The sequence below is a fragment of the Mus caroli genome, unplaced genomic scaffold (genome assembly GCF_978045245.1).
Source record: "Mus caroli unplaced genomic scaffold, Mus_caroli_1 scaffold_16, whole genome shotgun sequence".
Lineage (NCBI taxonomy): Eukaryota > Metazoa > Chordata > Mammalia > Rodentia > Muridae > Mus > Mus caroli.
Window position 1 is genome coordinate 2,188,221 of NW_028227271.1, and position 13,795 is coordinate 2,202,015.

At 52.2% G+C, this 13,795-nt stretch overlaps 1 protein-coding gene and 1 pseudogene across 3 annotated transcripts; both read left to right on the forward strand.

The window, feature by feature from the left end:
* The first annotated feature begins 172 nt into the window (after positions 1 to 172).
* Positions 173 to 8,124, forward strand: Krt78 (keratin 78). Of its 3 annotated transcripts, XM_085831715.1 has the most exons (11): positions 173 to 538; positions 954 to 1,168; positions 2,115 to 2,175; positions 2,566 to 2,661; positions 3,382 to 3,546; positions 3,896 to 4,021; positions 5,651 to 5,871; positions 6,087 to 6,121; positions 6,203 to 6,409; positions 6,476 to 7,470; positions 7,537 to 8,124. In XM_085831715.1, exons 1-11 carry the CDS (start codon positions 173 to 175, stop codon positions 8,122 to 8,124), a joined length of 3,075 nt encoding a protein of 1,024 aa, XP_085687841.1. The 3 variants fall into 3 exon arrangements, with proteins under 3 accessions (XP_085687841.1, XP_085687840.1, XP_021039768.1); XM_085831714.1 differs by having other exon boundaries at positions 6,203 to 8,124; XM_021184109.2 differs by lacking the exons at positions 6,203 to 6,409; positions 6,476 to 7,470 and having other exon boundaries at positions 6,087 to 6,119; positions 7,848 to 8,124.
* Positions 8,125 to 8,183: 59 nt separating this feature from the next.
* On the forward strand, positions 8,184 to 10,346 carry LOC110310750 (FGFR1 oncogene partner 2 homolog pseudogene; annotated as a pseudogene).
* Positions 10,347 to 13,795: the final 3,449 nt, after the last annotated feature.

Sequence of the window (13,795 nt, forward strand, 5' to 3'; positions counted from 1 at the left end):
AGGTCAGCCGCAGCAAGTGGCAGACACAGTCAGACTGAGAACATCTTGCTCTCCAAGGCCCAGCCCAAGGACGGGAGGGGATAAAAGTCTCGTGCCAGGGCCCCAGGGCAGAAGCACACACACCGTGACCATCTCCAGTCTGTCTGAAGCTGCGGGCCTGTTTGTCTCTGCCATGTCTCTCTCTCCATGCCGGGCCCAGAGGGGCTTCAGCGCCCACTCAGCGTGTTCTTCCTTTTCAGGGGCTCGGGGCAGGACTGGCTTCAGCAGCAGGAGCCTTAGCTCCTCCAGGAGATGCAGAGGAAGCTCTTGTGGGAGGGCCTGGGGGGCAGAGACCAGGCAAGGGATGCGGTTTGGGCAGGGTAAGGGAGGGCCTGGGTTTTCCCAGTGCCCTCCAGGGGGCATCCAAGCAGTGACTGTCGACCAGAGTCTGCTGACCCCACTGAAGATCGAGGTTGACCCCCAGTTCCAGGTGGTGAAATCACAGGAGACTCGAGAGATCAGAAGCCTCAACAACCAATTTGCCTCCTTCATTGACAAGGTGAGGGGTAAACAGCCTGGCCCCCTGCTTCTGGGCCTCCCACAGACAACTGCTCTAGACAAGATGAACTAGAGTGAGGAAATCCAACTTCCTGCTGCTTTTTCTAATTACTTCAGTGGCAAGGATGTCCTCCCAGGGTCTAGCTAGAGGCTTTCTGGTTTGCCAATGCCCTGCTATTCCATGGCTGGGACTCAGGGACACAGAGAAGCTGGCTAATGATGGGAAGGAAGTCTGATCTCTTGTTGTATCCCATCATGGATATGCACAGGTTCTTATGGGAGGGCTTGAGGCTCCTCTGCACAGGCAGGGGTGGAAGGCAAGAAAAAGGGGACTATAAGAGGGTCTCTAGGCTTCCCTCTCCAGAGGCTGGGCCAGGGGAGTCCCAGGAGTCTCAGGACCCTGTGTCTGGTTATAGGTGCGCTTCCTGGAGCAGCAGAACAAGGTCCTGGAGACCAAGTGGGAGCTGCTGCAACAGCTGCAGGGCAATCGTAGCCCTCAGGGTCTAGAGTGCATCTTCGAAACCTGCCTAGCCCGGCTCAGGCAGCAGCTGGAGGAGCTGCAGAGAGAGCGAAGGGCTCTGGACTCTGAGCTGAAGACCTATCAGGACCAGGAGGATGAATATAAGTCCAAGTAGGGCAAATGCTTGTGTGTGGTGTCTGGGGGGGTGGTGCGTGATGCTCTGCCTGCCTGAGGGTCTCCCAAGTGTCCAGCACCCAGTGTTGCATGACTGACCTCCATTCTGGCTCTTGATTTCCTCTCTCTTCATTCACAAGGTTTACCTGTAATATGTAGAGGAGACTCTCACCCCCATCCAGGCCCAGAGAGACCTGGGGAAAATGTTGAAGCCTCTCTCCAGAGGGCTGAAGCCTAGCCACAAAGGACCATGTGTTTGGTCAGGACTGGGAAGGGCTTATTTAAACAACATCTTGATAGCTTTCTCGAGAAATTCCTGTTTAGCAGGCTGTAAGGCTGACGTGACTCAGACGTGCTCTGGTCTTGGGTGGAGGAAAGTCACTTTAGTACATACATCCCCAGATCCATGGTGTGATTTACGGCTGGACTGTGGTTCTAGACCCTCTACCTGGGCAGCCTGGTGGGGTAGACAGCCCTGGGCTGAGGGGCGGTGAGGGCTGGAGAGCGAGGGCAGGCCTCTTGCTTCTCCCAGCTGTGGTGGTTTCTACTATTACATTCTGGGAAAAGGTCGTCTCCTTTTGTGGTCCTCAGGGCTAGTTGGGGAGCAGCAGGGTGGGGGTTAGAGGGTAGAGGAAGAAGCACCCAAAGTTTCATATCTGCTGTGGAGTGTCCTGTTGCCATGACAAAACTCTCGTTTCCTGTTCAGAGGCCCCTGAGTGCTTGGGAAACCATCAAAACACGTGGCCTGCTGTCCTCTGGGATACAGGCTGAGAGTCTGACACAGGGGTATAGAGAGGCCGTGTGAACCCCCTAACAGGAAATGAAAGAGGTCAATGGTGGCTCCCGACTTGAGGCCTCTGAAAACAAGGACACTCAGAATTTGGTGGTACAGAATGTTGGGGTGGGCTCTGACTTGTGCCTGACTCCCCCTTTCCATTTGCAGGTATGACCAGGAAGCGTACAAGCACGCCTCTGTGCAGAATGATTTTGTGGTCCTTAAGAAGGTGGGAGGAGCTCAAACACCCAGGAAGCCCCTACTATGTCCTAAGCCTGGTCCTAGGCAGGGAAGCCAGAGGGTGGAGATAGTGACCAAGGACACGTTGGCACTCTGAATGTAGTCACCCTCTGCCAGGATGGGATATTTACCTAGACACAGTGATTTAAAGCCAAGATCTGACTGAAGTGCTGTTTGACAGGCTCTGGGCTTACTACAGGGTAGTAAGAGGCAGAGTCAGAAGTGGAGGCAGCACAGAGGGTTGGGGTTAACCAGGGACAGCACCCTGCAGATAGTGCTGAGCAGGGTGGATGGAGAGAAAAAGGGGGTCTTCAGACACAGCAGCATGGGTGTCCTGAGAGGAAGTGGGGCATGCATGGTTTCTGTCTCCTGTGCCCAGGACGTGGATGAGGTTTTCCAGAGCAAGATGGATTTGGAAGGCAACCTGGAGTCCCTGAAAGAACACGTGTGCTTCTTGACACGTCTGTATGAAGAAGTAAGGACCCGTGAAAAACGGGGAGAAATTAGGAAAGGGGACAGGATGGACAGGCTCCCTGTGTCCAGGAGGGGAGCCCCTAGGAGGGGAAGCCTGTTAGAATAGCTTTGGTTTGTGGTCACTCATCATTTGACAGTTAGCCACCCAACATCAACATGAGAGTCCATCAATGAAGACCCAGACGAAACCAGATGAAACCCTCATGGCGCTTCTGTCAGAAGGCAGACAGAAGCAGCAGTCTCCGTAAATAGAAATCCCACCCTGGGCTAGAAGATGGTAGATGTTACAGAGGACAGGGAAGGTTGGAAACAGGGACAGGTGGTGGTTGCAAAGAAGCCGGATGCAAAAGGCAAAATCAGTCTGAAACATGAAGGAAGGAGGAACTCTTCAGTCAGGTAGATGCTGGGACTGAGGTCATGTCCTCAGCCAGAGAAAATGTGAGGCGACCAATGTAAGTGGGGTGGGAGGATTGTGGGAAGGGAGGTGATGAGAGGTGAGAGGGGAGGCAGGGACAGGTGACCTGGGGCCTTGTGGGTATTTTCCCTTTACTATCCACACTTCAAAAGTCACCGGAGACCACTTCAGTGGTCCTTACTCTGTGAATCTGGACCCCCACTGGGTGATGGGCAAATGGATGGACAGTCAGGCCCCCTTCTCCCCTGAGGGAGACAGAGGACAGGGAGCCATGGTGGTGGACACTGAACTTGGCCTCTCCCATAGGAACTGGGACAGCTGAAGACGCAGGCAGATGACATGTCTGTGGTGCTGTCCATGGATAACAATCGTTGCTTGGACTTCAGCGACATCATTGCCGAGGTCCGCGCCCGTTATGAGGAGATCACACGGACTAGCAAGGCTGAGGCTGAGGCTGTGTTCCAGACCAAGGTGCTGTGGTCCAAGGAGCAAGCTGGGAAGGGTTGGGTGGTCCTACTCACATGCCAGGGAGGTTACCAACTCTGGTCCTATTGGGGCAGCTTTGATAATAAACTTGAGGTTTGGGGCTCAGAGGGTAGCTCTGTGTCCATAGCGCAGGAGGGGGACAACAGTTAGAAACGGGGAGACAGGCTTGGACCTCTACAGGCATGCCTACCATGTCCTGAGCTCAAGCAGTTGATGACCACTGGGAAGATGCAGACACTGGGAGGCACCTCACGAGGTGGGAAGATGGCATGTCCCCGATTCTAGGGTCAGAGGTAGCTCCAACTCAACCAGCGGTGCTACTTTTGTGCCTCAGTACCAGGAACTCCAGGAATCAGCCCAGCTTCAAGGGAACAGCATGAAGGAAGCGCAGGTGCAGATTTCCCAGCTTCGGCAGGCCATACATAGGCTGCAGAGTCAGATTGGGAGCCTCAGGAAGCAGGTATGTTCCCAGTGTCTATAGCTGCTTGGTGTCTTGTTCCTCCACCACTAACTATCTGCTTCCCAGCTGGGCTCATATGAGGATGTGTGTGTGTGTGTGTGTGTGTGTGTCTGGATAAATGGTTGGGGCTCCAGATCATTTCGTGGAGACAGATCTGAACTGCTTACTCTCTGTGAACTCCACTCTGCATGCTAGCTTTCTGGGGCAGAGCCTCTGTGCTTTACACTGCAAGGAGGACCATCATTTACAGTTCGCACGCAGGTAGATATCTTGCTTTTCACCTTCTTGGGGAGAGAGCTACTTTAGCTCTCAGCTCATCTCTTCTTCTGACTCTCCCTCCACAAGCACACAGGAACTTCAGGTCAAATACTTTTCTGGTTTTCCTTTGGGAAAAGTGTATGTGAGAGATGGGGGGGGGGGAGCCCGAGAAAAGGAGATGTATGGAGCCTTCTCAGGAGATCTCAGAAACTTGAGGAGGTCTGAGGTAGCCTGCCTTTCCAGAGAGTGCCCTGCCCTCTCAGAGGGGAACGGCGATGACTTACTAGCTACCAAGTTTGTGCTCATGTTTCTCGAAGCAGAAGGCTGGATTTGAGACCCCCCCAGTGGGTGGTGAGCATAGAGTAGTCAGGTAAGTATTTATGTGGGGCACGTGTGAGATGCTCAGTGGGTAGTGTTATCCGGACTCCCCTTCTCATGATTTTACAGCAAGTCCTCAAGTATGTCTGCGTATCATGTATGTGCCTGGTGCCCATGAAGGCCAGAAGAAGGTGTTGAATTCCCTGGAACTCTAATTACAGACATTGCAAGCCACTACCTGGGTGCTGGGAATTGAACCTGGGTCCTCTGGAAGAGAAACCAGAGCTCTTGACCATAGAACCCTCTCTCTACCCTGCAGCCCATTATTTTAATAATCAATCAATCAATCAATCAATCAATTAATTATTTTTACTTTTATTTTTCACGTGATTTGGCATTTTGTTTCTGTGCATTCTGAGCACCCACTTTTAAATTAAACACACCAGGGCTGGCCCTGAGGAGTCATAGCCTCTTCCCACTGTATGTACTTTGTCTTGGAGAACCCACCACTTTTTCTGCACAGGCCTGAGAGACTGATACTGTCTCAGGGTTCTGGGTCCCCACTCAGCCACCTATCACCTTTCTGGGACATGGAAAGGAGATTTTGTTCCTGTGTGGGGGACAGAGCAGTGACAGCCTTTGGAGGATTTCTTCCTTTCTGAATCTGAGTGGATGCTGACTCTCCCATACCTACCTCTGCTTCTCTCTTTATACCTACCTTCTCAGCATCCAGGGACTGGATTTCGGATGTACCCTAAGTACCATGTGTTATCCTGAGATGTTTAACTGAGTACTCCAGTCAAGACCTTGCTTCTAAAAAGATCATGTTCTGAGGTTCTAGGTAGACATGAAGATGTTGGGGGACCCTGCTGAGTCCTCTGCCATGGGAAAAGAGACTGTTGGGCCAGGCATGGGTGTTCATGCATAATTTTGAGTGCATAAAATCAGGGTCTATCTGGGTCCTCAGATTATATCCATGGTGGGTGTTTTGATCGGCCCTGTCAGGCTTATGACTGTTCTCTCCTTCATTTCTACCCCCCCTCCCCGCCCCAGAATGACAGTCTGCAGTCGGCCATCGCTGATGCTGAGCAGCAAGGGGAGATGGCTGTGAGGGATGCCCAGGCCAAGTTGGATGAGCTGGAGGCTGCTCTGAGAACAGCCAAGCAGGACATGGCACAGATGCTACGTGACTACCAGGAACTGATGGGCACGAAGTTGTCCTTGGATGTGGAGATTGCCACGTACCGGAGGTTGCTGGAGAGCGAGGAGTGCAGGTGGGGGAACTGGGGAGCACCTGGGGTTAGGAGACTGGGTTTGGGGAGGACGGAAGGCCCGTGCAGGTCTCTCTTTGCTAGAGGGGATTCTGAGATGTTTCCTGACCCTGTTAGTCACTAAGAGCAACCAACTCGGATGGGAGGGATTTAAGGTGGGGGATTATAGTCTTTACAGCCTTTCTTAGCATTTCCTCTTTTCTTCCCTCCTCTTCCAGGATATCCAAGGAGCACACCAGCCAGGTCACTATGTGTGAGTATGAGGGGGTTTGAGAGTAGGGTTCTCTTGTGATGTGGAAGACCCTGCTGTGACACCAGTGCATTTTCTTGGCAGCTATAACAGAGGGTGGCATTGTGCCTGGAAGAACTTGTGGAGGCCAAGTAGTTGTGCCTGGAAGAATTGGTACAGGCCAAGTGGTCATGCCTGGAAGGGAATGTGGAGGTCATGTGGTCGTGCCTGGAAGAGGATCTGGAGGTCAAGTGACCATGCCTGGAAGAGGATCTGGAGGTCAGGTGACCATGCCTGGAAGAGGATCTGGAGGTCAGGTGACCATGCCTGGAAGAGGATCTGGAGGTCAGGTGACCATGCCTGAAAGAGGATCTGGAGGTCAAGTGACCATGCCTGGAAGAGGATCTGGAGGCCAGGTGACCATTCCTGGAAGAGGATCTGGAGGCCAGGTGACCATGCCTGGAAGAGGATCTGGAGGTCAGGTGACCATTCCTGGAAGAGGATCTGGAGGCCAGGTGACCATGCCTGGAAGAGAATCTGGAGGCCAGGTGACCATGCCTGGAAGAGAATCTGGAGGCCAGGTGACCATGCCTGGAAGAGGATCTGGAGGCCAGGTGACCATGCCTGGAAGAGGATCTGGAGGCCAGGTGACCATTCCTGGAAGAGGATCTGGAGGCCAGGTGACCATGCCTGGAAGAGGATCTGGAGGTCAAGTGACCATGCCTGGAAGAGGATCTGGAGGTCAGGTGACCGTGCCTGGAAGAGGATCTGGAGGCCAGGTGACCATGCCTGGAAGAGGATCTGGAGGCCAGGTGACCATTCCTGGAAGAGGATCTGGAGGCCAGGTGACCATGCCTGGAAGAGGATCTGGAGGTCAGGTGACCATGCCTGGAAGAGAATCTGGAGGCCAGGTGACCATGCCTGGAAGAGAATCTGGAGGCCAGGTGACCATGCCTGGAAGAGAATCTGGAGGCCAGGTGACCATGCCTGGAAGAGAATCTGGAGGCCAGGTGACCATGCCTGGAAGAGAATGTGGAGGCCAAGAGGTCATTCCTAGAGGAGAATGTGGGGGTCAAGTGACCATGCCTGGAAGAGAATATGGAGGTCAAGTGACCATGCCTGGAAGAGAATATGGAGGCCAGGTGACCGTGCCTAGAGGAGAATGTGAGGGTCAAGTGACCATGCCTGGAAGAGAATATGGAGGCCAGGTGACCGTGCCTGGAAGAGAATATGGAGGCCAGGTGACCGTGCCTAGAGGAGAATGTGGGGGTCAAGTGACCATGCCTGGAAGAGAATATGGAGGCCAGGTGACCGTGCCTGGGAGAGAATATGGAGGCCAGGTGACCATGCCTGGAAGAGAGTGTGGAGGCCAGGTGACCGTGCCTAGAGGAGAATGTGGGGGTCAAGTGACCATGCCTGGAAGAGAATATGGAGACCAGGTGAACATGCCTGGAAGAGAATGTGGAGGCCAGGTGACCATGCCTGGAAGAGAGTGTGGAGGCCAGGTGACCATGCCTAGAGGAGAATGTGGGGGTCAAGTGACCATGCCTGGAAGAGAATATGGAGGCCAGGTGACCATGCCTGGGAGAGAATATGGAGGCCAGATGACCATGCCTAGAGGAGAATGTGGGGGTCAAGTGACCATGCCTAGAGGAGAATGTGGAGGCCAAGTGGCCATGCCTGGGCAAGAATGTGGAGGCCAAGCAGTCATTCCGAGAGGAGAATGTGGAGGCCAAGTGGTCATTCCTAGAGGAGAATGTGGGGGTCAAGTGTCCATGCCTAGAGGAGAATGTGGAGGCCAAGTGGGCACTTGTGGCCACAGAGGCTGGCAAGGTAGCTTTGGGTCTGGAGGCTGCTCTAGCATCGTTACTGGTGGCTTTGAGATACCCCAGGGATCTGGATACAGCCCCATCATGGGTTCCTGTTCCGTATCTGGCTCAGGCTTCAGTTCTGGCTCTGGCTCCAGCTGCCGCACCATCCTGAAGAAGACAGTGGAATCAAGTCGGAAGATGTCTGTCATTTATTGAGTGACCAGGCAGTCACATCCCTTCTGAACCCAGAAGCCTTGCTCTGAGCTCACCCCACAATGTCCAATGTCCACAGCCCAAGGCAGCCCACTGGGTACTGGAGAAAGTCAATAAAGTCTGGCTTGCCTGCTGTCCCAAGTGGTCAGGGGCAGGTCCTGCTTTGCATACTCATTTGCATCTCATTTGTGTGTGCCTGTGCATGTGTGTGTGTGTGTGTGCATGCATTCATGTGGGTGTGTGTGTCCCACACAGTGCATAGGTTCTGCCCTCTAGCCAGAGTTTTTACTCCCTTGTCTATGGTCTTTATTTAGGCTGGCCTGGAAGACTAGGCTTTGGCAAGACTCTAACCCTAGTTCAAATACGCTTCAGTAGGAGGGAGTGCTAGAGGCCAGTAACTGGAATCTAGAGACTGGAACTCAGGACCCTACTTGGTCCCTTCCTCTACCCTCCTGCCTCTGTTTCTCTGTCTTGTGAAGTGTTACACCGCCCAGTCCCTGCCCTCTCCTTCCCCTCTTCCCAAACTATGTTCAGAGCCTCAGTCTGACTGGCTCTTTGATGCTGTGGTTCCTCTGACAAGCACTGGGCTCCACATCTCTTCTGGTCTGAACACTTAGGCCACCCTCAGCACAGTCCCTCCCACCTGTGAGACTGGGCTTCTTTCCAGCCAAGGACTGGCTTTCTGCCATGAGTTCAGATACCCTGTGTGGCGAATGGGGGTTTGCGGGAGGTTGCTTTTTGTCCTGTCCCCCTTTCTGTGGCTCAGCGATACCTCGGGCAGCCTGCTCCCTGCTTCCTCCCACCACAACTCCAGAGCCTTGTCCTCGCTGTGGCATTCCTGGCCTAGAACATCCCAGCTGGTGCAGTTCAGCCCAGATTCTTGGCAACAGCTTTGAAATGGATTCCAAGGGCATTTAGAGGAGAGGTGGAAGGGCAGAGACCAAGGTTCCCCATGGTAAGTGTAGATTCTATGCCATGCTTACCAAGTAATTCAACTCTGCCCTAGCTTGCACACCTTACCAGAAAAACATAGCTTGTGCATCTCTCCAGCCCACTCTCCTTGGAAGGAAGCCCGAGGACTATCTACAGTGTCAAGTGTGTCCTATGGTGTCTCCCTGGGCAACACAGCCATCTTATCAAGGAAGTTCTTTAGGGCTCTGGTGTGTCCCTGAGGTGCCCTTTGAACACACTGCTCCATCTCCCATGTCCCCATGATGTCTGGTGGCTCTTGAAGCTTGTTCCCCCATTAAGATTGTTTGCTTGCTGCACCATTGAGAAGGCACTTGCTGACGCTAAAGCCCTTGTTGAAAGGTTGAGAGATCATGATGATGCAGCAGAGTCTCTCATCGAGCAGACCACTGCCCTCAGCAAGCGAGTGGAAGCGATGAAGCAGTATCAGGAAGAAATCCAAGAACTTAATGAAGTAGCAAGACATCGGCCACGATCCACACTAGTTATGGGAATCCAGCAAGAAAACAGACAAATCAGAGAATTACAACAAGAGAACAAAGAACTGCGGACATCCCTGGAAGAGCACCAGTCTGCCCTGGAACTGATAATGAGCAAGTACCGAGAGCAGATGTTCAGACTGCTCATGGCCAGCAAGAAAGATGACCCAGGTATAATAATGAAGTTAAAAGAGCAACACTCAAAGGAGTTGCAAGCACATGTTGACCAAATCACCGAGATGGCAGCAGTAATGAGAAAAGCTATTGAAATTGACGAGCAGCAGGGTTGCAAGGAACAGGAGCGGATATTTCAACTTGAACAAGAAAATAAAGGCTTGAGAGAGATCCTTCAGATAACTCGAGAATCCTTTTTGAACCTTCGGAAGGATGATGCATCAGAGAGTACATCTCTATCTGCCTTAGTGACTAACAGTGACCTGAGTCTGAGGAAGAGCTGAGTGGCTTTCTGTGTGGTCACTAGAATGGGCCCAGAAGTGAGTGGATGTGTGAACATAAAACCCAACTTCAGTCAGCCTTTTCCCTCTGGTATGTACAGGGACACTGGCAGAGAGACAGCAGCAGAAAGTATAACCAGTGGTCATAAACCAGATCCCAATCACAGTCAGAAAGGAGAAGCTGAGCCACAGTGAACAGCGAGTTTTCAAGGTCCTGCTGAGCACTGCAGTTTCAGAAGTGCTGTTGGCTTCTTAGATGCTACATAGATCACCCTGAATACTCCTAATAAATGTTGGAAAGCCTAAATTATCACAATTTTTAAAGTAAAAAAAAAAAAAAGATTGTTTGCTTGAATTTGCTCTGGTCCCGACCTTACGTGGTTCTCTGTTCCTTTTTCCTAAGTCTGGATCAAGTTTTTCCTCCTCCTAAAAATCTTTTCTACTGCCCCAAGTCTGAGCGGCAGGACCCTTCCTGTGCCCTGCACATTCTGGTTGCTCTGTTGCAGTCCCTGGCTATACATTTGTTTCTGATGGGGGATACCCTGTGTCTCTATTAGCCTGGTACCGCTTAGCTGTTTTTTGTGCCCCTGCACACAGGAAAAGGATCTCATGGGGATTCGAAATGATGTCCCTAGCCCCAGTGGATCCCTGAACCTATCTGAACTTGAGCCTAGAAATATCTTTCTTCTCTTTCAGAAAGCTCTGAGGGAAGCCATTCGCTCGTCAGTCAGGGTTGGGACTAGGAGGTTCTGGGAGGGTTTTACTCACTCTGCAGGCTGTGTGGGTCTCTTTAATGTTTCTTCCCCGTTCCCTTTCCTGCCTTGAGCTCTGGAGAGAGGCAGCTTGGCCCATGCTGTCAGCTCTGCGGCCTGGGCGGAGGGATGTCTTGAAGTTCTGCTGCTGTACTGGGGGAGGGCAGCTGCAGGATTCCTCATTACTTATCTGGAAAGAAGCCATGCATGCCTACCTGGGTGCAGAAGACACGGGAGGGAGGGTGCTTGGGTCTAAGCGCTAACGCTCCTGGTGATGTGACTTTGACGCAGTACACAATCTCTCCATACTTCAGCGTTTTCATCCATAAGAAAACTCTAAGAACAACCCAGAGTGGTAGCTGGGTCTGCAATCTCAGATTTAAGACGTAGAGAGAAAGTAGGGTTGTCATGAGTTCAAGGGTAGCCTAGGCTACATGAATTCTAGAAACCTGAGCTGTAGAGTGAGACCCCCATCTCAGGACAGTGAGACAGACAAACGCAGCAGCAGCAGCAGCAGCAGCAGCAGCAGCAACAACCACCACCACCACTACCACCTCTCACTGCCTGGCATAATCCCAGTCAGAGTAATTCAGCTGAGTTCTAGTGAAATATACCTTCATTTTCCATCTCCCTATCTCCAGATGAGGAACTTCTTAATGGCTTTGTCCTGGCGGTGCACATAGTAGGTCCAGCCCACGCAGTGAGTTGTGCTCAACTCTCACCTCTTTCACAACCCTGATTCCTTTATGTGTTGGGAGCTGAAGGGACCTTATAGGAAGGATTACTTCTCGGGGTTTAACAAGACCAGGAGGCCAGGGACTTCCCAGGCCACAAAGCTAGGAAGCAGCCACCAACGGCTCTAGTGAATGGATTAACTCTTTCACTTTGTCTGGGACCAAGGAGACTTTCAGTGCCTTTAAACTAGGATAGGCCAAAGAGGGGTAGGACATCAGCTGCCTTGTGCAGAGTTGAGGAGACAGGAGACTTGGCATGGATCAGAGAGTAGTTTCTGGAACAGTGTGTGTGGGGGACCCCAGGGAGAAGTGTGACCCTGGAGGGTGGGGGTTAGCAAGAATCCCCATTTCTCTCTCTTTTGATCTCCTCTTTGGTTATCGTCATTGGACAAAGGAAACAAGAGAGCAGTGCCCAGCTGTGCGGAAAGTGGGGGTGTCTCTGAGGTAGGATGGAGATAAGGGAGCACAGCCGGAGCTGGGGGAAGGCATGCCAACCCTACATGCAATGTGCTCAGGGCACACTGGGTCACACAGCTGGCTCTCGGTACGCACGGATGATGGTGCCGGGTCTTAGTAGATTCGAAAGTCCTACTTCTCTTGGAGGCACCTTCCCCTGTGTCTTCCATGTAGTTCAGCATCCAAGCTGTTAGGTATTAGGGATACAAGTTGCCGTTATCAGCTATTCTGACCCATGCTTTTGGCAGCAGTAGCATTAAATCCCTCATGCTCCTGTATCCTGATAGTGGGGAAGGCCGGCAGGTGAGTCTCCAGAGTTGGAGGCCCTTGGTAGCTGGCAGTCAAAGGAGCGGTAGGCTGTAGTTCTTCCTTTGGAAACCCCCTCCCTGGACCTTCCTCCACAATGTTTGTGGGAGGCCACAGATGTGGATCAAGCTTAGACATTCACTGCCCATCGACCAAACCTTGGCAGGAGGCTTACTTCCTTAATTAATACATGGTAGCCCTTAGATCACCTCTTAACTGCTCTTCTGTTTCCCAGAGCTGCTGTAGCATCCTGGTCTTAGCAGGAGACCTCTGGAGGGCTGGTCACTTGATTCATCAATCTGTATAATCTTTGCTCCTGTTCTGTTTATAATTACTCCTATAAACTCCACTAGTTACAAAGGTATGGGGTTTCCTCTGGAAAGATTCAAAAAGCCAGGAATGGTGGCTCATGGGTGTCACTTCAGTGCCTGGAAGGTAGAAGGATCGGGAGTTTAATGTTGTCTTTGGCTACACAGAGAGTTTAAGGTTAGTTCGGTCTACATAAAATCAGGGTATGTGCATGTTCTGCAAAAAGACTTCCAAAAAAACCGATCCAGTTTGACGTCTCAAAACAGCCAGAGCTACAAGCTACAAACGGCCAAGGAGGCAAAGTGACCTCACAGGACCTTGCCTGAGGCAATCCGTCTGGCTGGGTAGGGAAGGCTGTCTCTGAGTAACAACCCCATCTCCCAAGAGTATGCCTGGGCTGCACAGGCATCTGTTGCTAGCTCCCTAGCTCCCAGGGTAGAGCCTGGCACAGAGAGCATGCTCAGGAGGTGCACACATGAATTGCATGCCTGAATGCTAGTCTCTGAGGCGGGGTATGTTTATATTTACAGTTTGACTCCCACTCCCACCAGCCCAGCCACACAGTGACTCACAGCACTGCCTGACATCATTTTCCTGCCCAGAGGACCATGGCAGCAGTCTGGAGGCCAGGCCTCACTCACAGCTATCTCTTCTCCCACGCTGCCAGGCGGAGATAAGGGAGCCTGAGAAAGTGTTCTCAGCCTGGGGAAAGGAGACGGAGGTTGGCTGGTGGGAGAAGATGGCTCATTCCAATGGCATTGTTTTCCCGAAGGACTTCTATGGTGGGTTATGCTTAGATGAGGTTCAGAGAGGTGGAGAGTGTCCCAAAGGCACACAGGTCACTGAGAACTGGTCTTTCAAACCAGCTCTCCTAGATGCCTGGTGTCCTTAACTCCAAGCAGTCTTGGTGGCATTAAGGGGCTACTTCTGTGGCTCTTCATGACTGCTAGGAGCTGAGTTCAATGCTTCAAGTGAACAGGAGCCTCTTGAATATCCCAGTGGCCCTAGGGAAAGATCCCCAGCTTCCTTTGGAGCCTAGAAGCCACCATCCTCACGGGGGTCTTCTGCATCTCTGTTGGGATCCGAGCTTTAGCCTGGCAGAGTCAACGCTGCTCCATCTTTGCCTTAACGCAGTCTCTGCCCTTTTGCCTTCTGAATGATGAAGAGGTGAGGGAGGGGGGCAGTCTCAAGGCCTTCTCCCACTATCTGTGATC